This window comes from Mesoplodon densirostris, chromosome 13 (assembly GCF_025265405.1).
Source record: "Mesoplodon densirostris isolate mMesDen1 chromosome 13, mMesDen1 primary haplotype, whole genome shotgun sequence".
NCBI classification, from domain to species: Eukaryota; Metazoa; Chordata; class Mammalia; order Artiodactyla; family Ziphiidae; genus Mesoplodon; species Mesoplodon densirostris.
The window spans coordinates 23,279,073-23,302,640 of NC_082673.1; the positions used below are offsets into that span (position 1 = coordinate 23,279,073).

The 23,568-nt window shown below is 37.2% G+C and overlaps 1 protein-coding gene across 2 annotated transcripts in view; it reads right to left on the reverse strand.

Moving 5' to 3' along the window:
- MRPS28 (mitochondrial ribosomal protein S28) overlaps window positions 1-23,568 on the reverse strand; it is a 100,907-nt gene that overhangs the window by 21,930 nt on the left and 55,409 nt on the right. The window contains exons 3-4 of one of the 2 annotated variants that reach the window (XM_060116116.1): window positions 23,066-23,109; window positions 16,781-16,826 (exon numbers count right to left, since the gene is read on the reverse strand). The exons of the other annotated variant lie outside the window; for it this stretch is intronic. Of the exons in view, the coding sequence (XP_059972099.1) occupies window positions 16,795-16,826; window positions 23,066-23,109 (76 nt within the window). The 3' untranslated portion in view covers window positions 16,781-16,794. Of the gene's footprint in view, window positions 1-16,780; window positions 16,827-23,065; window positions 23,110-23,568 lie in introns of those variants that run through there. 2 annotated transcript variants of the gene reach the window in all.

Consider the following 23,568-nt stretch of genomic DNA (forward strand, 5'->3'; position numbering starts at 1 on the left):
TAAGAAACTCAACTTTGATGAGCATTCATTTCCCCTCTCAAATTCTATTTTATAGAGGTTATCTGTATACAGCTTTCTTTGCCCATGTAAATGGACTTCCTAAATCAGTGCCTACAAAATGTGGGAAAAAAGCTCAAGATCCTAGAGCTTTTAATCTTGCCAGAAAAGGGTGAGTGAATAGCACAATTCTGTTCAAAAAGCATATATCATGTCATATTAATAGCTAAAGAAAGCCATGGTTTATTGTTCAGTGATAGCTAGGACCATGGATAACAAACTGACAGTGTTTAAGAACAATTCTGTTCCCCAATTTACTTGTTTTATGTGAACAACTCTATGACCATTATGTAATCTTGAGCAAGGTTACCTTTATTGTAAAATGGGAATCACCATAGTACCTACCTCCTAGGATTGCTGAGAAGATTGTACAAGAGGATGTATATACAGGACTTAGGAAATGCTCAGTGAAAGTCTAGTCAGGACAGGCCTTGATTTATTAACAAAGAAATTATTCAGGCATATAACGAATTCTGTCACAATCAATGTAGGTCTGGCTGTAAGGCTTACTGGGGCTGGCAAACTGACTTGGCAGGCGGTTGAGTCCTGTTGGGGATGGACAGAAGTTGACAGAAAAGTTTTCAAAGATCTCCTGGTCAAAGAGATTGGGTTTAACTTTCGATGGCTGTCGAGTGCTAATCTACTGGATAAGCAGCTAGACTCTTGACCAAATGTGTTTCTAGACCTAGAGGGCCTTTCTGTTGAGAGTAGGACTCCCGTGACGAAGGATACAGGAACAGAATATGAGCCCTGAGAAAGGTGGGCCCAGCATGAGTGCTTGCCCTGGGTCTGGGGTTCCAACCTGTCAGTTTGTTCGTTGCTTCATTGCTTCATTCATTCATTTATTCAACAAATATTTCTTAAAGGCCCATCTGTGGCAGGCACTGTTCTAGGTGCTGGAGTAACCAATGTACAAGAAAGACAGTGTTCCAGCACTCATAGAGCTTATACTGTGGTAGGGAGGAAAAGACAATAAACAATCAGGTAGGAGGAAATGCTGTGCAGAAAATTTAAATAAGGTGGTATGACAGACAGGGGTGACATTTGACTGGGTGGTGAAGAGAGGCATCTCTGAAGAAGTGGCATTTAAGTGGAGCTCTGAATGACAAAAAAGGAGCCAGCTGTGTAAAGATGGGGGCAGGGCATTTCAGGCAGAGGCACAGCTAGTTCAAAGGCTCAAAGGAACAAGTTGGCATGTTTAAAGAAGCAGGAGAAGGCCAGCGTGGCTGGAGAGCACTGGGTGGCAGGGACACTGGGAGGAGTGAGAGGGCAGAGAGGAAGGAAGGAGGCAGGCCACCCATAGTGCCTCAGACCCCAACAGAAAAGGTTTGGGGTTTATCTTGGAGGAATGCATGGTCAAATTTCTGTTTTGAAGATCACTCTGGCTACTCTCTGGAAAACGAACTGTAGGAAGTGAGGATGGAAAGACTCCGGGTGGGGAGGACTGAAGGGCTAATTAGGAAACTTATCCATGGGCAAAGGTGTTGCAGTGAGATATAGCTGTGCTGGCACACCAAATTCCAGGATCAAAGCAGCTGGATCTAATCCTACCGATAATACTGTGTGTCTTGGTTATAATTCATCCAGGATCACATTAGAGCTGGGCTGAACCTTTTAATATATTGCTTGTATTCTTCTTGTTTTAACAAACAATTTATGCACGTGTAGAACCACCTACTTCCTGTTATAATTGGCAGAGCCTGGCTGTTAACGTCCTCTGGGGTGGCAAACTGCCTTGGAAATAGAGTTGGATCTTTATAAAGACAGACAGCAGTTGACAAAGTTTTCAAAGATGCATGGTGCAATCTGGGGAGGCAAGACTTTAAATTTCCTAAAGCAATGTCTGCTCCTACATTTGTTCGTTTATATAAGTGTATTAGTGTGCTTGGGCTGCTATAACAAAACTGGGTGTCTTAAACATCAGAAATTCATTTTCTCATAGTTCTGGAGGCTAGGGATCTGCAGTCCAAGATGAAGGTTCTGGCTGATTTGGCTTCTGGAAGAGATTCTCTCCCAGCTTGCAGACTGCTGCCCTCTCACTATGTCCTCACACGGCCCCTCCTCAGTGCACACACAGCAAGAGAGTACTCTCATGTCTCTTCTTCCTTTTATAAGGACACCAATCCCAGTGGATTAGGTCCCCACCCTTATGACCTCACTTAACCTTTATTACCTCCTTATATCCCATATAGTCATAATAGGGGTTAGGGCTTCAACATATGAACTTTGAGTGGACACAATTCAGTCCATAACAATGTATTATTATGAATTCCTACTTGTGTGAGTACAAGCAAATGTTAAATTTATTTGAAACACATATTTATTGCCACTATATAACAATGAGATATCCAGGATATGAAGAATAAATCTGTGATCTCAAGGAGTTTAGAGTCTAGCAGGGGAGATAATTACAGTAAAATGTGGAATACTATACTAGAGGTAGTATATGTAAACACAAAGAATTCTATTAGGGAAAAAAATGTCAGGAAACCATAAGGAGAAGAGCTGACAGTTATGTTAAATTTTATAGAATGAGTGGGAATTCACCAGTGAGGTAGACAAGAAAATCCAGAACTACCTCAAAACCCAACCTCTATGAAATAGGTATTCCTTGGACTCCCCCAGCCTGAAGACATGTATCCTTTTACTGAGTTTCAAGAATAACTATTGTTTGCACAGTTCTTTTGGCCGTTAAAGTAGTGCTCTGAGATACCGTTTCTACTATTCTCTTGAACTATTTAAGTCTTCTGTTATCAGTAAGTTTTAATGAGTGCATGCCTATGTTTCTTGAAGGTAAGGAACATAGCTGATGAATCCTTCAATAGTAGTTAATGAAGGTTCTTTGATTTGAGGAGACTAAAGGATGTATAAGAGAGAACTTAGATGTGAGAATTAGGAGGGTTATAATCAGGTTCTAACACCTCATTAACAAAGAGAATACTCCAGGTTAATTTCTCTGGGTCTCACTTTTTTCTTTCGAAAGAGAGAGTTGACTATGTATATACGGTTCTGACAAGCTCTATGAACATACTAGTTCAATCTCCATGAACCTCCATGAACATACTAGTTCAATCTCTCATTCAACAACCCTGTCTAATCAGGGGTTTCTTAAAGGTACCAGTCTTTACTACTTTAAAAAAGATCTCCTTTCCCTTCTTGTTCAGATTTTATACAAGCAATTAAAAGGCCATAAAAATTCATCCAATATTATATTTAACATAAAAGGGGGGAAGGAAGGAACAACAAAAAATTCAATTATCAATCCTTCAAGTTTAAATGTTAACCTTAAAATACAGTTAACATCTAGGGTAATTGTTCTACTTCAAGTAAACTATAAGGAAAATCAGGACAGGTAATAGTGGCAGGCAAATTAAATACTCACCTTTGCTTTCTAGTGATTAGATTTAAACATATGGTTTAACCATTTCACAATACAGTATTTATATTTAAACAAAAACACACTCTAGCTATACACAAAGAGATTGCTAAAATGTAAAACATGTAAATCATGCATCTTCTGTTTTATAACAAAATCTCATCCCAAATGAACGAGTGGGTGGAGAAGAAACAACTCAATTAAAAAGATATTTTCTATAACAATTCTGAAATAGACTAGTTTATTAGTAATTATCAAAAAAAGAAATAGTTACATTTGAAAAGTTGGTTACAGTCCTAACTTTACAGTCACAAACTCTCTTGTCAGATCAAACAAGTGCTTGCAAAAGTAATTCTGATGCCCAAGTATGGGACAGGCTCCATGACCACAAAACTATGCCAGCTCTACCTTTTAAATAGAGTTTGCCGAGATGAGTGTGTTATTAGCCAGGCTTGGCTGAAACAATCCACTGCCCACAAAGCTACTTTAATGTACTGTCTCTATTGAAAATCACAGAGGTCCAACAATACATTACGATACTTTCCCATCACTGCAGCAATTCCCACCACAGGCAACACTTTGTCTCCAACAAAGAAGCCTCACATTCTACGTCTGCACAAACCCCGATCCTGACTAGTACTGTGTGGCTGCCAAGAGGAACATCTGTGTGCTCGACAGTACACAAAACTGGCTCTTTTCTTTTTTCTTTCTCTTACTTTCTGTTTTCTTCTTCTTTTTCATTTCCTAGACAATAAACTATGTGATTGCTGGTAAGGAAATGGTCTTTCATTCCCGTCCTCTTCCCTTTTATTTGTTTGTTTGTTTAAAGTGACAAACAACTACATCTGCCATCTACTATTATTACTTTAAATCCAAATCCTGAAAACACATTAAATCCAAATCCTGATTCCCTATGAGCTTAGACTTGTGATCATCTGAAGAGTATTGACTTTAAAGATGAAGATCCTTAAAGGTACATTAACAAAAAGAAGTTACCCAATTCCGAGAATATTCTAGAACTTTACTTTGAAAAATCCAAATAAAAACTAAAAAATGGTAATATACTCATGAGAATAAAAAACTTGTAAACTATATGTTCCCTGTAGAAAGTTTACAACAAAAGCTATTACTTCCATAAGAATATTACATTTTGGTGTTTCATGCCAAAGAAAGACTTTTCTATTGTTTACCTTCACCTCAAATCAATAGTTGGGCTTAAAGAGGTAAAAGAAATTAAGGTGCACCAAGAGACAAATGCATAAAGAATATGACTAGGAATTGACCAGAGGAAAATTACATATTATAGACCCACAATTTCTATCTGCTCCCTAAACAAAAGGAAAAAAAAAGGCTAAATTTCATTAGTGACCAAATAGATGCAAATTAAACTTAGATACTTTTGCTATCAGTATGGTTAATATTTGAAAACAGACTACACATGTTTGCAAAGGAATGGAATAGCTGGCATTTTAAATTAGTACTACCTTTCTAGAGAGCAATTTGGCAGTATGAGTGTTTATACAAATTGGCCCAGCAATTTCACTTTTTGGATTTTATCCAAAACAAGTGAGAAGAGATGGGCATCCAGATGTTTACTGTAGCTTTATTTAAAATAGAAACAATTTAGGAACAGATAAATATCCAATTATAGAGGCTCTGTTAAATAAATTATGATATAACTCTTCAAGGAGTACTATACAACCAAGAAAAATGAAGTTTAAGAGAATATATAATAAAAAATTTCACTACATAGTTAAGTGAATATAGCAGGTTATAAAATATGATATATAATGGCAATCCACCTTTTAAAAATGTACGCCTGCTTAGGAAAAATAAAAAATGTTAACAAGGGCTTCCCTGGTGGCGCAGTGGCTGAGAGTCCGCCTGCTGATGCAGGGGACGTGGGTTCGTGCCCCGGTCTGGGAAGATCCCACATGCTGCGGAGCAGCTAGGCCCATGAGCCATGGCCGCTGAGCCTGCATGTCCAGTGCCTGTGCTCTGCAACGGGAGAGGCCCACGTACCGCAAAAAAAAAAAAAAAAAAAAAAAAAAAAAAAAAAAAAAAACCCACAAAAAATGTTAACAATAGTATTCTCTCATGGTGGTGTAATAATAAATTTCTCTATTTTATAATAAACATGCCCTTAGTTTTAAACCAGAAAAAAGTCCCTGAATTATTTCTTCTTAGAACTGATGGAAAAATTTATTATCATTAAATAAATAAAGGGTAATTCATTTCTTCTCAAAGATACATTAACATTTTCCCAGGTTTTCAAAAACTGTTCCATTGAAAATCATGTAAAATTTCACATGAAAGCTGTAGCAAGAGACAAACAGGAAGAGGGAATCACTACAATAATTTAAGATTGAGAATGGAAAAATCTCTTAGATTTATCACTTTAAGTAGTAGTTGGCAATCACCCAATTGTAGCTCAAAAAGTTTAATGAAGATAGTTAGAGCTGACACTGATTTCATAGCCTGAAAGACCAGTCCATGTGAAATGTATCTCTAACTTTTAGTAGATTAAAACAATGAAACAACATAAACAAGAAACAACTGTAATTTTATGTGTGTGTGTGTGTACTTTATTGGTAGAAATGGAATAAATGGAAAATAATGAAGTTTTCTATTCTTTAAGTCAAAGATAATACAGAGAGCATTTTTTACCTGTCTTACCTTATACTACAAAACTGGATTAATAAGGAAATCACTTTCCAGTTTTATTCTAAAAGGATGAAAGGTATTCTCTATTACTTTCCATTTAATCTGTTTACTCTCCTCTGACATCTTGCACAGGAGCCAGGAAGCTACAAAGAGAAGACCTATGAATTCTGAAAGCAGACAAAGTGTGGGCTTTATCCTGTGAGTTATATCATTCTTTTTCTGCGATACAGTCTATAAATCAGTTTTAAATTACATAGCTTGTTTGTGATTCTGCTACAGTAACCTATGTACTTCTTTTGAAAAAAATAAAATTATCTGCTTAAAATGGCCACCAAAAAAAAAAGTGTTTGCAAAGCAGCTGTTAAATATAAATGAGAAGGAGCTGTACTCTGTTAATTGACACCAGTTTACTACATGGTATTTAAAAACCATCACTGGAAAAGAAATAAAAAGTGTCCTGCTTTGTGATCTGGATTTCCCCTTACTGTACATAAGCAGGGTTTTCATGTGATATTTTTAAAGTGTTATTATTCTAGAAGCTAACTGATCCATCTGTTCTTTATGTTCACTAGTATATGACCAAATATGTTCATAAATAAAATTAAAGGCAGAACAGTTAACTAGATATGTGAAGACCTGTCAACAAATAATACAACTTTTAAAGGATATACCGATTCCTTCTGGTTTAATTACTGAATAAACATACTGCAGGGGAATGCTTGTCTATCAAGTGAAATGTGAATGCCGTATCACCAAGATGCAGGTGGAGCGTGTGCCACAGAAACAAAGGCCTGTGCTGAACACTGGACTTTATTTTAAATGGAATTTAACTAAGTCTTGCTATTTGCCACGCATTGTACTTCTTGTACTTTACATGTTATTTCATTTATTCTCACACAAACAACTTTAGAGGTAGGTGTTACTATCATCATTTTCCAGGTGAAAAAACTTTCCCAAAGTCACAGAGCTAGTAAACAGTAGAGCTAGGATTCAGACCCTGATCTCTCTGACTCCAGTCTGTGCTCTTTTTACCACGTTATAGGGTCAAGAGAAGTAGATTGATCGAATGCTGAAATTATGGGACACCTTATGGTTGAAGTTTCAGCAGTGACACTACCAGATCAAAGATACCTTACTTGTTGCCAGTGTCTCCCCTCTCCTCAAGACACTGGCAAAGTCTATTTGCTAACACAAGTTAGACCCAAAACAACTGTTTGACATAACAGAATTTATAGATAACTGGACAATTTTTTTTTTTTGCAAATTTGTCAAAAAGCCACAGTAGACTGTCAGGTCATAACCTGATTTCTAGGGAAGCTGAACTAAAAGTTCAGTGATATAAATAGGTTTTCTGTTCAAGGAACTTTGATTTGATCACATAAATAAATGAAAAAGAAACAAAATTAATCTTTATATACATTCACAAATATTAAGTAAGTGAAACCAAACATTTAACATAAAGTCTATGAATGGAGGATTCTCTGCCTGTGGGAAGGGGGAGAGAGGTGGCAGGATGTCTGTGGTGACTACTGCTTCTGTGTACTGTTTCTATAGTCAGGCACCAGCAATCACAGTTTCAGAGATGCTTACTGAAAGATCAGGGCAGAGTTTCTCTACAAATTCCTTAAGACTGGATTCAGCTACCTGGTTTCACGAATGATTTTCATCCTTCCCTTCAAAATGATTTTGCTCACACTGAAAAAAACATCTTTTGTGGTCACACCACATTCTTACACATTTCAAAGCGGGTCAATACTCCTTTGACAAAGTCATTGCTTGCTGAGAGGCATATTGATTCCTAAAGACTCATCATGATGCAGTCATGCAATCAAACATCTTCCATGTCATCAATCAGCCCATTGTTATTTTTTAAATACTTTGCCTGCATGGTGATTTTAAAGCAAAAAGTATAGCTAGTCAGAGTTGCCTATAATACACGTAGTTCCTTGCCTTTTTTAGGTCACTGAGACTATAACTGCATTTTAAATTTTATTGTACAAGCAATGTTGTAATAAGAAATAAAACAAAAAACACAAATAAAAACAAACAAAAAGCCCAGCCTGGTCTCAGTCGTCATTAAGATGACTTGGTACTTGTCTCAATTTCCCACATGGTTTTAGAAGTAAACCACTTCTAATCTCCTCTTGGCTGAGAAACAAAAAAATCTTATTAAGAAATATAGGTTAATGAGGGTTGGTGAAGCTCTTTAAGGGGGTTGGAAGTATACAAACATTCATTTTGAGTTAGCGCTTGAAGTAGTTGGGGGGCGTGTTGAAGGCTGATTTCTGGGCCTCATCCCCAGATACTCTGATTCTTTACATTTGGGGTGAATTTAAGGGATTACATATTGGGCAGAAACGTATTAAGAAGAGACCAGGTTTTTACAGAGGTTTTGTGGCCACTGTTTTTAGAATTCCACATTATTTTCAGGTTCTCTGCTCTGTTCTGAAGAGCTGTCATTATAGGAGTCTTATTCTAGATGAATGATTTTTAAAGTTTCTCTTATAAATTTTGCTCTTGCCAGCAGTCTTGCAGGATGGGGTATATACTATAAATTTGGAAAGAACAACAGGCAAGTGATTAAGAAGCCCTGCCTTTATGTCACAGCAAAAGAAACTATACAGCAGAATCTTTCTTTTTTCACAGTCTCCAAAGGTGGTGTATAGCTTTCCCACAGTATCAGGTTGCTGGTCTAGGTACACACACAACCTAGGTGATAATTCACTCAGATTTAAACTACTTTTTTCAAAGCCAACTTTCCCAAACAATGCATCATCTACATTTTAAATGGTAGGTGAAATTCTACCACCACTCTCAAAAAAAGGGACAAGGAGGTGTATTGTACTGGACAAAAGAAATGGAGAAAAGTACTGACAGTACAAGCAATCTATAGTACCCTTGGGGTAGAAAGAATTGTTGAAAGTTTTCTCACACATGAAGAAAGCAATGAAGCATATAACATTGATTATATTTCATTATTATTTGGACCTAGGTATTGAAATACCTGAAAAGCAGCTATCATTTGTAAATATGTATAATCCCTTTCCCCCCACTAATAGAGAAATCACTGATATAGTCTTATGCTTAAATATAAAATAAAAATGTTAAATCAGATTAGTAGGACATTAGAAAAATGTGTCTTTAGAAGAGGTAAGACATAATCTTTGGCTGTTACTTTATAAATTTAATCATTTGGCAAAATATATGAAAATCCTCAAATATTCCAGCCCCTCCTCAATTCCAGATGTGGTACTATAACATCTTGATCCATTGCTCCCTCTGTTCTTCCAGATCACCAACTGAAGAAAGATGCTCCAAATAGCACAAAGATGTAACTATTATTCTCCACATCCTCTATTATTCTCTGTATATAAAATACTGAGTTTGTACAATCTTTTTTTTTAATTGAAGTATAGTTAATTTACAATGTTGTGTTAGTTTCAGGTGTACAGCAAAGTGATTCAGTTATATATATATATTCAGTTATATATATACTGTTATGCATATATTCAGTTTATATTTTTTTTATTTTTTTTTCTTTTTGCGGTATGTGGGCCTCTCACTGTTGTGGCCTCTCCCGTTGCGGAGCACAGGCTCCGGATGCGCAGGCCCAGCGGCCATGGCTCACGGGCCCAGCCGCTCCGCGGCATATGGGATCCTCCCAGACCGGGGCACGAACCCGTATCCCCTGCATCGGCAGGCGGACTCTTAACCACTGCGCCACCAGGGAGGCCCTATTCAGTTTATATACACACACACACACGTTCTTTTTCAGATTATTGTCCATTATAGGTTCTTACAATATACTGAATTTAGTTCCCTGTGCTACACAGGTGGTCAATCTTAAAGCCAGAGACTTTCAACACTCAGTTCCCCACACTAAACCATTATTGATTAAGAAAGCTATCTGCAGAACAAAACAAACTAAATATAGTATAAAATTTATATTCTTGAAGCTCTCTGAGAAGTCATCCAGTCAAACCTCCTGCTCTTAGCCCTCCTAAATCAACAGGAGCTTGAAATACAGCTCTTCCAAGATTTTAGGCTCAAATTTTTCTTTAAGTCAAACTAGCTAGCATGAACTAATGAGCTGGAAATGAATTTGGAAAGTTTGGTTTTAAATGTTGAAAAGTTAAGTTCACTGTTACTTGCAAAAGAAAGAGAAAACTGTCAACAATTTATTCAGATCTAAAGAGTAGATAGATTTGTATATCTTCCATTGCACCATCCATCCTAAGAATTTATAACGAGTATTGTACAGTAGGGAGAAAGGGATTAAGATGAAAAGTGTTTTTCATATTCATGCTCATGTTAATTACTTTGACCATTGCTATGGAAGAAGGAAAAGCGTAGTCTGTTTATTTAACTTAGTTTAATGTGGTCAGATGGCAAGGAAATATGTTGAAGTTAGTAAGTAAGCTACATCGGCTAAAGCTCCTGGAGGTCTGAGACTCAACTTAGACCCCCTAGTGCACACAGAGTTTCTTACTGAGGGGACAAGATGTCTGAGAATAGTGAACTTAAAATTTCGGGGTAAAAATGAGAACATTTCTGATTTGCTTGAGGATGTTCAGGGACTGTATTTTAATCCTGTAGGGAAGTGGGTAGAGAGACGGTGACAGAGACTGCACTGGCTCTCCCTGGCCAGGCCAGGCTGCACGTCAGGAAGCAACACATTTGGAAGATGGGTAAAAATAAAGTCACAATTTCAAGAGAGCCACAAATTGTCACCAGCAGGAACTACGCTTTGCAGCTATCTCAGGATGGCTCGGGTTCAAGAACTGACTCTGCTCAAAGTGAAGGCATGACATCTCTGGGATTTTGAAGATGAGTCTCAAAATCCCGGAATTATCCCCAAATTTCTGGCTAAATAACCAATTCCAGGCAATACTTGTATCCATCTGGTTCTGTGACACTAGTTTCTTTCATGAAATTTCTGTGAACAAAGCTGAGAGGACCAGTACCAGAAGCCTGGAAGTCAGAGTCGTTACGGGTCAATGTGAATTTATCCAAGAGTTCTCAAGAATCCCAGCGTGTTCACTGACTTCATCAAAATGCATCTCTGGGCAACACTAGGCCACTATTTGTACACTTTAATCACCTGAAGTTAATTAGACTGGTCTTGAGATTGCTTTAAAAATACTAAAAAAATTAATAAATATTTTAAAAGTTTCTAACAAGTTATCAATAACTATGGCTAATGTAAGATAAAATCTCATGTGCTGTCTACAGATAAAAGGAATTTTGAATATGTGGCCTACTTTTGAATAAAACAAACAGTTGTATGTTCCTGTCCTAAATAACTCAGGAAGGGGAGATTCGGGGGGGGAAATAAAAGGCTAGCAGGAAACTCAATGAAAACTACTTCAATATCCTTCCATTAATTATCTATATTTTTAGGAGGAATCAATAGCCCTACTCCATTTGAATTGGCCAAGATCTAAGATTAAAAGACCCACCCCCCCACCCAGCCCCCGCCAATTGTCTTTTTCATACTTCTGTTAAATTTTGTTGTTAATTCCAAGTGCTATTTCCCCAGCTGTGAAGTCAGGCTAGCAGCTGCCTTAGCAAACCATGCCAACCAACGCTACACCAATACATAAAGACAGCTGCCTTGCCTGTCCTTACAGATGAAAGAAGAGTGCTAAAGGCCTAGAAAAATCTCTAGTACTGGCAATGGCTGTGTAGGCAGCTGCCTGCCTGTCATACTGCTGTAGAGTGTGCTGTGCGACAATAGCTACAAGAGAACAAGGAAAGGATGAATACAACTAATTTCTACCAATAACGCATTCTGTTTCCAAATTGTTTTCTTTATGAGATATTACATTGTTTTTGATATTTAAAATTTTAGATTCTTCAGCATTCTATGCACAGAGGCAAATCCTCACTATTACATAAACAGTACTGATTTCTACTTTCATTTCAATAAATTAAGCAATAAAGAGTCTTAAAGATTTGTGTCCAAAAATTTAAGAGTTACAAACAACAACTGATTTTTCTAACATTAACACTGTTATAAAGCTTCAAAATAATCTGAGAATCATCCCAGGGTACAACTGAATTTGAGACTGACAATAATTTGATGGGAACTAACATTTGTAAGAGTGTTTCTGTTTCATTAAAATGGCCCTCTTTGAATACATTTAATATGGATTAAAAGTCTAGATAGAGTTTATAAGCAGAACTGATATTTATATTTCTTTTTTAGAAAACATTTTTACTTTAATAAAAATATTGTACACCATACTTTATCATGATATCTGCAATTTACTTTGAAATATTTAAAATATACTTACATATATTTCAGGGGATGGTCAAATTGTAGTCATAATAAAAATCCATATTCTAAAGGTGGCCCCTGTAAGTGCCTCTATTATCTGTATTTCAGCGGACAACTGACCTTTTGCTAATCACCATACTGAATGTCAGAAAAGGTTTCATTGGTGAATATAGTGGCCCATAACTAGCATGATGAATATTAAAAATGGGCTCCCATTTGTGAAATAAAAAGCATTCAAGAAATATAGGCTGGCTAAAGAGTATTTTAACAACTTGTTCCATCCTTTAACGAAAAAAGCCTAGGAACCAACTGGGCATGGATGCTTTCCTTGCTGGACGATGCCCTCCTTTAAATCAAACACTCCTCTATCAGCCTGAAACGTGGAGGATTCTGTTTGCCTGTTGCTGGTATGAAGGAGACACAATTCCCCTTTAAGTGACCCCTTTACTGCAAGGTGTTGGGCAGAGCCCCTCTGAGTACTGAGAACGGGGATTTCCTCCTGTTCCAAGTACTGCCCTGTGCCTGCTTGTTAATACTTAGTTAACAAATCTCTGTATGTGTGTCTTTATGTGTAGCAGAATTGGGTCTGAGATTTGCTTTCATTATAACTTGATAATGATGTTAAAGGAAGTAGCTAGTCCTTACCTGCTTCAAATTTCTTTGGAGGTTACCATTATCTACAGAAGGAACCCAAGAATAGGGCATGACCACACTTGCTTAGGTCAGTGTGGAACAGTAGTAAGATATGTATACTTAAGATTAATCCTATTTAAAGCTACAATCTTGTCAAATACAAAATTTCAAATCAACTAACTATTACTATCAACAAGGGGTGTTTTTTAATAATATAGTTAGATTGATTGGCATAGGAACATATGACTTTATACAAAACATATAATAAGTTTCGACAAAGCCAGTATGTAATTTTGGAAAGTCCTAGCATCCTGCTCACATGGAAAGCCACTCAGAGATCTGTTATTGTATTAAAGAAAAATATATATACATAACTGTACAGAGAGAACTACTAAAGGGATGTTGGAAAGAAGCCTACCCAAAAGGCAGTGTGTTTATAAATATAAATTTGCTCTCCTAAATCCCTCAGCAAGAGAACTGAGAAGAATAAATTGTCCTAAAACAAACCTAAGTATACACAGGGAACTTAGTATATAATAGAGAAAACATTTTAATCTTGTAAGAAAGAGGAAGGGCCATTCAATAAAATGTATTGGGAAAATTGGTTTACATCTGGAAAAAAAATTACGTATATCTCCATATCAAACCATACACAAAAATAAACTGTATAATAGATACAGGGTTTCCTTTTAGGGTGATGAAAATGTTCTGGAAATAAACAGTGATGATGGTTGCATAACATTGTGAACATACTAAATGCCATCCAATTGTATACTTTTAAATGATTAAAATGGTAAATTTTATGTTAATGTATACTATCACAATAAAAACAATAAGTTACCAATATATTACAGAAACTAAGTCTGAAAAATCAAGCTTTGAATACATTGTACAGAAATAGTGGAAATATCTTTTTGACCTCAGGGTAGAAAAGGCTTTTCCTGATAAGACACACAGAATACAACTATTACAGCTGGATAACAAATTATCCTAAAACAGTGGCTTCGAATAACCACAATCATTTATTCTGCTCAAGAATCTGAAATTTCGGCAGGACTCAGCAGGGATAGCACACCTCTGTTCCACACCATGTCTGCTGGGGTGACTGGGCTGGGACAGTTCCAAGATGGCTCACTCACAGAGATGGCAAGTTAGAACTGACTGCTGGTTGTTGTCCACATGTAACTTTGTACGGGGCTTGGGCTTCCTCACAGGATGGTGGTTGTATTTCAAAAACATCCCACAAGACAGGAATTGCAAGTTATAAGTTTCTTAAGGCCTGGGCCCCAAAACTGGCACAATGTCACCTCTGCTAGTCTATTGTTCAAGGAATCATATAGCCCAGATTCAAGGGGGGGGGGATACAGACCCTCCTTGATGGGAAGAATGTGCAAAGAATTTGTAGGCTGTGTTTTAAGACTGCAAGAGCCATTCCTGAAGGAAAAGATGGGCAGAGTTGACTATACCAAAATTTAAAACGCTTGCATGACAAAAGTCACTGTGAAAAAGGTACAACATAAGACATTTTGAAGAGAGGTAATTTGTAACATATAAAAGAAAGAATATCTAGAATATATAAAAATAACAAATAGAAAAATGGATGAAGAATATGAACAGTCAACCCATAGGAGAGGAAACCTGATTGGCCAATGTATAAAGAAGATGTTCAACGTCACTTTATAGTGATGAGGAAAAAGCAAATAAAAATATATCATCTATTAGACAGTCAAAATAAAATAAAGTTTTTTTAAAAAACCCCAAAGTTTGATGAATATGAGGGAAAATGGGAACCACCATAAACTTTAAATTTAAAATGGAATAATAATATTAGAAAGCAACTTGGCAGTATTTTAATAAAACAGAAAATGTATATACAGTCTTCAATCCAATGATTAAGCTTTCAGATAATATAAGGAAACAAATGCATTTGTCTCTGGAAATGTAGATAAGAAAGCTAATGCTCATAATATTTATAATATTAAAAACTAGAAACCACCTAAAGTTTCAATAGGGAAAAGTATAAACAATAATTGAGGTATATCTATAGAGTACAATCTATATAGCAGATAAAGTGAATGAACTAGATCTCAATGTAGATTCTTGGACAGATATCAAAAATACAGTGTTGAGTCAAAATGTTACAAGATGATATAAAATAAAACATTTTTTAAATAAAATAACATGTTTAAATTAAACACACACACAAAAAGCAATATCATATATTCTTTATGGCTACGTACCCATAGAGTAAAAATATTACAAAGTATATATTATATGTTATATATTCAAGATGATAGTTACCCCTGGAGAGAAAGGTAAATGGTATGGGGGAGTTAAACAAAGTAAATATACCAGAGAAAACGGGCTATTCACCACAGATTTCTGAACCCTCTTCATGCTGTTGCTGGGAGGCCAAGGATTATATTCCCAGCACCTTTACATCGAGGTGGGGTCATGTGACATTTTCTCACCAATGGAAGGAATATGAGCAGAAATGAGGCTGGTCACACAAAGACCAAGGAACTTAATCAGTGGGAATACCTTCCACAGTTTCTCTTTCCTTTTCCATCAGCTTGATCCACATGAGCACTGTGACCTTGGAACATGTGCTGCAGATGGTGGAGCCATAAAATGAAAGGAGTCTGGGTCTTTACATCGCCAGCCATTACCCAGGAACAGTGACATGGCAGTGTTATATGAGTGAGAAATAGTGGTAAGCCATTAGAATTCTGGGGTTTGTTTGGGTTTGTCTCAGTTGGCTTCACCCATCTATACAAGAGGGGGGTTTCAATTTTTTTTAATCTGTTGATTTGTCTCCTTGATTAAAAAGAAATCTGAAGTAAAACAATAACAAGAAGAACCACCACCACCAAAACCAGTGTTTTGTTAATTCTAGGTGGTGGACATTCAGGTAGCTGTTTTATTTCCCATAGTTTTTCAGTTAAAAAGAGGTTTTATTAAGATATACTTAACAAAGTTAACCATTCCTTTACTATTTTACAAGAATGCTGTATTTTTACAGCAGTTTACATTTCCACTGTGGCACGTTCCTAAAAGTTACATTCTCCTCTACTGTGGCTATCCAACTTTTCTCCAGATTTAAATATTGCTTTCATGTCAAGGAGTCAACTCAATGGACATGTGCAGCTCCAGAGCTTTCCTCCCTTACTTCTATGTTACCTGAATAAATATAGTACCCCATTAACTGTCAATATAATGAATGACTTCAACATTTTCAAAATTATATCGAAAGAAACTATACAGTCTAAAAAGGTGGGAGAGAATAAAAGAAAAAGCAAGTCCATATAAGTAATCCTGTGCAAATCAGAAGAAAAATAGCTAACATTTACTGGGCACTTAATATGTGCCCAGTACGATATTCTTAATAAGTCAATATTCTTAATATTAACTTATTAAGTCCTTCAAACAACACTACAAGGCACATACTGTAAAGCCACATTTTACAACGAGAGTGAAAGAGGTTAGTGAGAAATCTTCCTAAAACTACTGAATCTAATTTTTGTTAGGGACCAATCCAAAAAGGTCTAACACAATTTCAAGACCAAATTTTTCTTATCCAAGGTTCTTAAAATAGAAATCTGAAAAGCCTTTTGACCCCAATGCTCCATTTTAAATACCAATTCCACTGCTTACTATTTTCTAAATATTTCATGAGCCCATTCTTTCCCTTACATCCCCAATACCACTGTCCAAAGTTAAATCATTAAGTCAAAGTTAAACCACACCTTGACTATGGCAATAATCTGTTACCTCTCTTCTGGGCTCATCTCACCCTTTCCTCCACCTGAAAAAAAACTTAGGAAATATTATAACAATAGTCATGTTTTGATATATATACTACACTGTGGCATTCTTGGATTACTCTCTTAATATGTGTTTGCTTGAAGTGAGGAAGAAATAGATATTGGAACATAAGCTCTTTCCTACCAATGAAAATACAAACAATCCTCCTAGCCAAAAGAGTCTTACTTTTTTTGACAGAAATCCAATTTAATATTTACTCCAAGGTTCAAAATCTTATAGGAAGAGAACCAATTTGCCAAAATTATAGCTAGCTTTTAAAAATATCATTCACTACATATTAAAATACACCTTCTCTGTTCGAGATATCCTACTTGGGAAACAAATCCCTAGAATGCAACACACCATTATATTTCCAATGACCACTTGCAAATGACAGGATTCATTTTCTTCTTTCTTTGTTCTTACATAATTTCTAAATTTTCCAGTTACTTTTACAGTAAATAAAAAAAATGTATCAGCAAGTCACTAATCATAGATCTACAAAATGATTACTTTCCAATTAAAATTAGAAGCTTTTCTTAAAAGGCATCATTTCAATTTAAAATTTCAGAATGCTCTCTAAGTATTAAAAAATCAGCTTAATAGACAAAAAAGAAAACCTGCAGCTTGGTACTCTTGCACTTTAATAACAAGGAGTGCCAACGTAGCCAATGTATTTAGAAAACAAAAAGAAACAGAAAAACATAAAAATTGGAAGGAGGTGACACATTTTCATTGTTCACAGTGATGGTTATGCTGTGGAAAACCTAAAATAATCAAAGTAATAAGTATTACAAACTATAAACTTAGTAAAGTGACTAGATACAAAATTAACACACAAAAATCAAGCAGTCATCATAGATATAAACAAAAATTAGTATGAAGACATAGTAGATGAAAAGATATCACTAGCAACAACAACAAAAAGATAAAATATCTAGGAATAAATATAAAACATGTACAATATCTCCATGCAAACCAACCAACAAACCCTTTCAAACCTTGATCTATATGTCTCTTCTTATGTCAGTACCATACTGTGTTCATTACTGTAACTTTATAGTAAGTACTGAAATCAGATAAGAAGCAATCAAGATTGTTTTGGCTATTTTAGTTCTTCTGCCTTTTCAAATAAATTTAAAAGTCAACTCATCAATTTCTTCATAAAAGTCTGCTAGGACTTTGATTGAGATTGCATTGAATCGATAGATTAATTTGCAATACTGATGCCTCCATTTATGTAGGTCTTCTTGAATTTCCCGTTGTGATATTTTGTGTTTTGGTGTGGAGGTTTTGCATATCCATCTTTCATTAAATTTATTCCTAGACATTTTTATGCTATTGTAAATAAAGTTTTTAAAATTTCATTTTCTAATTGTTTATTTCTTAGTATACAGAAATACATTGGCTTTTGTATACTGATCTTATATCCTGTAACTTTGCTAAGTTTACTTTTAGTGCTACTAGGTTTTTGCTGATTCCTTTGGGTTTTCCACATATATGACTGTGATTTTTGCAAATAAAGACAGTTTCACTTCTTTCTTTCCAAATTGTATGTCTTAATTACTACTCTGGCTAGGACCTGCAGTATAATGTCGAATAGAAGGGGTGAAAGTGGGGACTTCCCTGGTGGTCCAGTGGTAAAAAAATCTGCCTTCCAGTGCAGGGGACACGGGTTCAATCCCTGGTTGGGGAACTAAGATCCCACATACCGAGGGGTAACTAAGCCCACGCCACAACTACTGAGCCTGCGTGCCTCAACTAGAGAGCCCACGCGCTCTGGAGCCGGCGTGCCATAACTAGAGAGAAGCTCATGCGCTGCAACGAAGAGCCCGCTAGGCAAAATGAAAGATCCCGCATGCCACAAGGAAGAGCCCACATGCCTCAACAAAGACCCGATGGCAGCCAAAAATAAAAATAAATAGATAAATTACATAAATATTAAAAAAATAAAATTACTTAAAAAAAAGTGGTGAAAAGGGGACATCCATGGACGTCTGTGTCTTATTTCTGATCTTAGAAAATATTGAACCTTTCACCATTAAGTTTGATCTTAGTTGTAGGTTTTTCACAGATGCCTGTATTAGGTTGAAGAAGTTCCCTGCTATTCCTAGTTTGCTGAATGTTAATTAATGAATGTGTGTTGAATTTTGTCAAATGCTCTGTGTCTGATAATATTATTCTATTAATATTATAAATTACACTGAGTGAACTTACATTCCCAGAAAATACTCCACTTGAGTCAGGACGTATTACTCCTTTAAAAAAATTACTTTTGGATGGCTAGCCTTTCGTTAAGGATTTTTACATCCCAGTTCATGAGATATTGTCTGTAGTTCTCTTTTCTTGTGACACTTTGGTCTAGTTTTGGTAGCTGGTATTTATTTTGTTACCCTGAGTTGGTAGAGAGTGGGAAATCAAGTAGCATGGATGTGTCTAACAATTATTAGTGGAGTAAAGATAACTGCATCAGTGATACAGCATAAAGTAGTGGTTTGCCTGAACTTCGGAAGCAGACACAGAGCTCTAAAGTTTAACACTGTGAGGGACTGGTGCTGTCACCATGCTTATATTTCAATAAATACTATCTTGAATTGTACCTTCCCAGGTATCTCTTATGACCGAATATTATATGGCATAATTAATATGTATATTATAGTTCTTGGCATAATATACCTACTTGAAGGTTGGTTCATAGTAATTGTTGCTCCCCTCACATGACAGAAAATCATTTTTTGTGACTTTGTTGATGGGAAAATGATTTGCCAATAAACACCAAGTCTCCGGGATGCGAGGGAGGCTGGCTTAACAGAATCACCAGCTAAAAATAAAATACTGGATGTGACCATTGACTAGTCTTTCCGTATTTCATCTTTTAGATCTCACTCCTTCACCCCAAGGGTACAACTAAAAAGGTTTTCATATTTCATACAATACTCATATTACCAATAGGACATTTGCTTATCTAATATTTTGGTGTTGATCTTTATTTTTAGGTAGTTTGGATGAAACAGTAACAAAGCCGCTGGTCTTCAGTGGACCCTCTAGCAGCCTTTCTCAACTGGGGTTCAGCCAGAGACAGAAGCCCTACAGACAATGGTTTGAATGACTATTTTATCAATTCTCCCAGGGATCATAAGAAGTTAATTCTTTTTTATTGGAGTATAACTGCTTTACAATGTTGTGTTAGTTTCTGCTGTATAACAAAGTGAATCAGCTATATGTATAGAAGTTAATTCTTTATATACAATGTGCCTCGGGACTTCAGGGCATAATTCCTCTGTGCATCCTGGCACACAGGCAGCAATCTCCTGGGGTTGCCCTCCATGGTGAATTAGGGTTGTGGGACCATGGGAAGGGAAGATTAATTTCCTTGTCCCTGGCTTGGGCATCACATTATCACTTTGCAGTGAATCCTGCAAATTTTGCAGCCAGCCTAGCAGATCCTGACAAGTCTGAATCAGTCATGGTGGTCTCTCCCCCTGTCAATGATTGCTTTGTATCTTGGCATGTGATGAAATTCCAACCAATAACATACAGACGAATATCTGCAGGGGAACTTCTGGGAAAGTTTTCTTACTCTTAAAAGAGACACAAGGGGACTTCCCCGGTGGCGGAGTGGTTAAGACTCCGCCTGCCAATGCAGGGGACATGGGTTCGAGCCCTGGTCCGGGAGGATCCCACATGCCGCGGAGCAACTAAGCCCTGTGCACCACAACTACTGAGCCTGCACTCTAGAGCCCGCGAGCCACAACTACTGAGCCCGTGAGTCATAACTACTGAAGCCCGCGCGCCTAGAGCCCGTGCTCTGCAACAAGAGAAGCCGCCTCAATGAGAAGCCGAGTAGCCCCCTCCCAAAGCCCGTACACCGCAAAGAAGAGTAGCCCCTGCTCGCCGCAACTAGAGAAAGCCCACACGCAGCAACAAAGACCCAACGCAGCCAATAAATAAACAAAAATTTAAAAAAAAAGGAGACACAAGAAAGAAATACCCCCTTTTCTGCATCTTTAAGTTGTCAATTCTGGATGTGATACCTGGCATTGTCACCACTATTTTGCAACCATAAAGGGATCAACCTGAGTACAAACCTATATGGAGAGGAGGGCTAGTCTAGACTAGAGAATTACAAAGAGGAGGACCCAGGGCACTTATCACAACTAAATTACAACTGTCCTACCTCTGAATTCCTTGTTATTTTAGTTAATAAATTTCCTTAGTGTTTAAGACAGTTAAAGTGGGTCTTTCTGTTAATTGCAGCTGAAGAATTCTAAGTGCTGAAAACGTCTTGGTACATAAGATATTGCACTTTTGGTAGTAATACAGATCTCACAGAACCTACTTTATCAACTTTGGAAAATAAATGCTTATTCCCCTAAGTGAATTTTATGTATTACATTGTCCATATTTTAAATCAAACCATTCAAAAACACCCCCTTTCAAAACTTGCTGGAATATTCTCAGTGGTTTCTAGATCATAGCTAGATAGAAACAATTTTATTCATATAGATTGAGGGGTATCATCATGATGGACTTAACATGGTATATTAGAAAGAAACTAACTTTCTAGTAAGCCTATTTTCTTTCTCTTCCTACCCTGGCCTTCCAAAATTAAGCTCATCATCAATGAGCTGTGTACCAAATAAATAGAGAATAGGAACAAACATATTTCCACTGGAAACAGAAATGTCACTGTATTCTATCTGGCAAGAGAATGACATTAGCTTTTGTGCAGAGGTAGAAATGTTCTTCCTATGAAGCATTCTGGTGCCAAGATCCAAATGGTCTGGAATTTCATCTCCACATAACCATCAGAGAAAGAGCAACAGCAGATGCATCCCTGTCCTCACTAGCTCAGTTCTTCCTACATCCTTGTATCTGGGTCCTCCACATAGGGAAGGGTCCCACACCCTCAACAGAGTTCCTTATTTCCCATGAGCAGTTTCTCTGCTACAGGGAACCAGCTGTTCAATACGATGGATGATTGGGTGTCTCTTGAGAGCTGCCTAGGTCTGCAAAGCAAATGATCTATTCCTGGATAATAATAAAGAGAAGACTGGATAGTAACATTCACAATTGGATACATTTGATAAATTTGTGTTAGGTAAAGCATCCAAGAGCTTTAGGGACAAAAATTTCATCGGATTTGTCGGAAAATGATAACCGATTACAAAAAAAAAAAAAAACACCCAGTTAAAACACATGATTACAGCTTTCTCAGAGATAACTTTTGGTAGTGAGAAAATTAATTAAACATTCCTTGGAAGCCATGGAGCTGAAGTCAGTGCACTGACTAACGGAGCAGCTGTCAGTGCAGAGTGGGTTCCTGTCTTAATCCTGTTCTGACCTCAGACTTGAGCCTGAGAACCTGTCAGAAAGGTGCTCTCACAGTGGAAGACATCAAGCAGCAGCTGCTTGCACTCAGCAGGCTGCAGCCGTTTTCTCTTGCTTTAAAAAAATACAGTGCCACTCTGCTTGCGTATTTCATGACACAAGCAGTATGCATAATTCTCCTGCTGCTGCAGAGGACAGTGAGGTTTCAATTCCATTAGTACACTGCTGTCCAGTGACAAAAATGCATACACTACTGTCACACACAGGAATATGGTCATCTCAACAGGCTAGCAAAAGAAGCCGGACAAAAAAACCACCTACTCTATGATTCCACTTAAGTAAAGGTAAAAAGCAGCCAAATTAATCTCTGGCATTGGATATCAGGATGGGGATGACCTGTGTAAAGGAGAGAGGAGGTAGTGACTGGGTGCGGGCACATGTGAGGCACCGGAGGTACCAGTAGTTTCCTATTTCTTTTTTTCTTTTTTTGGCCACGCCATGCTGGCACGCAGAACCTTAGTTCCCAGACCAGGGATCGAACCCGGGCTCCCTGCAGTGAAAGCACAGAGTCCTAACCACTGGACCGCCAGGGAAGTCCCTAGTAGTTTCCTATTTCTTAAACCGGGTGATGGTTACATGTGTGTTCACTTCGGGATAACGGGGCTGTATACATAGGATCAGTACACTTTTCTTTATGAATGGTATTCTTCAATTAAAGGATTGAAAAAAGAAAAAAAAAAGATTAACTGCCAAACAAGACAAAACTCATAACCAGTCTGACCAAGCAACTTACCAACCCCAAACTAGCTAGCAGTTCTCACCCAGGGTTCCCCACATCGCTTCCTCAGACACAGGCATGGCACATGACACTAGATGTGGCTGGGACCTCAGCTGGGGCTGTCACCCAGAACACCACCTACCTTTGGCCTCTCCATGCGGTCTGGGATCCCTCACAGCACAGCAGCTAAATTCCAAAAGAGAAAGCGAGGTAGAATCGTCTTATGACCTAGTCTCAGAAATCATGTCACTTCCTCAGTCACTTCCACTGCATTCCATTTGTGAAAAGTGAGTACTGTAAGGCAAGCCTATATTCAAAAGGAAGGGAATTAGACTCCACCTCTAGATTGGAGGAGCATCAGAGAATTTGTGGATATGTTTAAAAATCAGCACAGTCTGATGCTGCCCACAAATTACTTACTTTCCCCTCACAAACAAAATACACACATTCCCTCCTCCCAAGATCTCCACAAAGTCTCATTTAGTAAGGTGGCATCAGGCTAAGGCTCAAAGTCCAAGATCTCATGATCTAAATCAAGTCCAGGTGCAAATGAGACACCTTTAGTGTGGTTCCATGGGAACAGATCCTTTATTGCCATTCCTCTTGATATAAAGCCCTATAAACTAAAAAAACAAAGTACACACC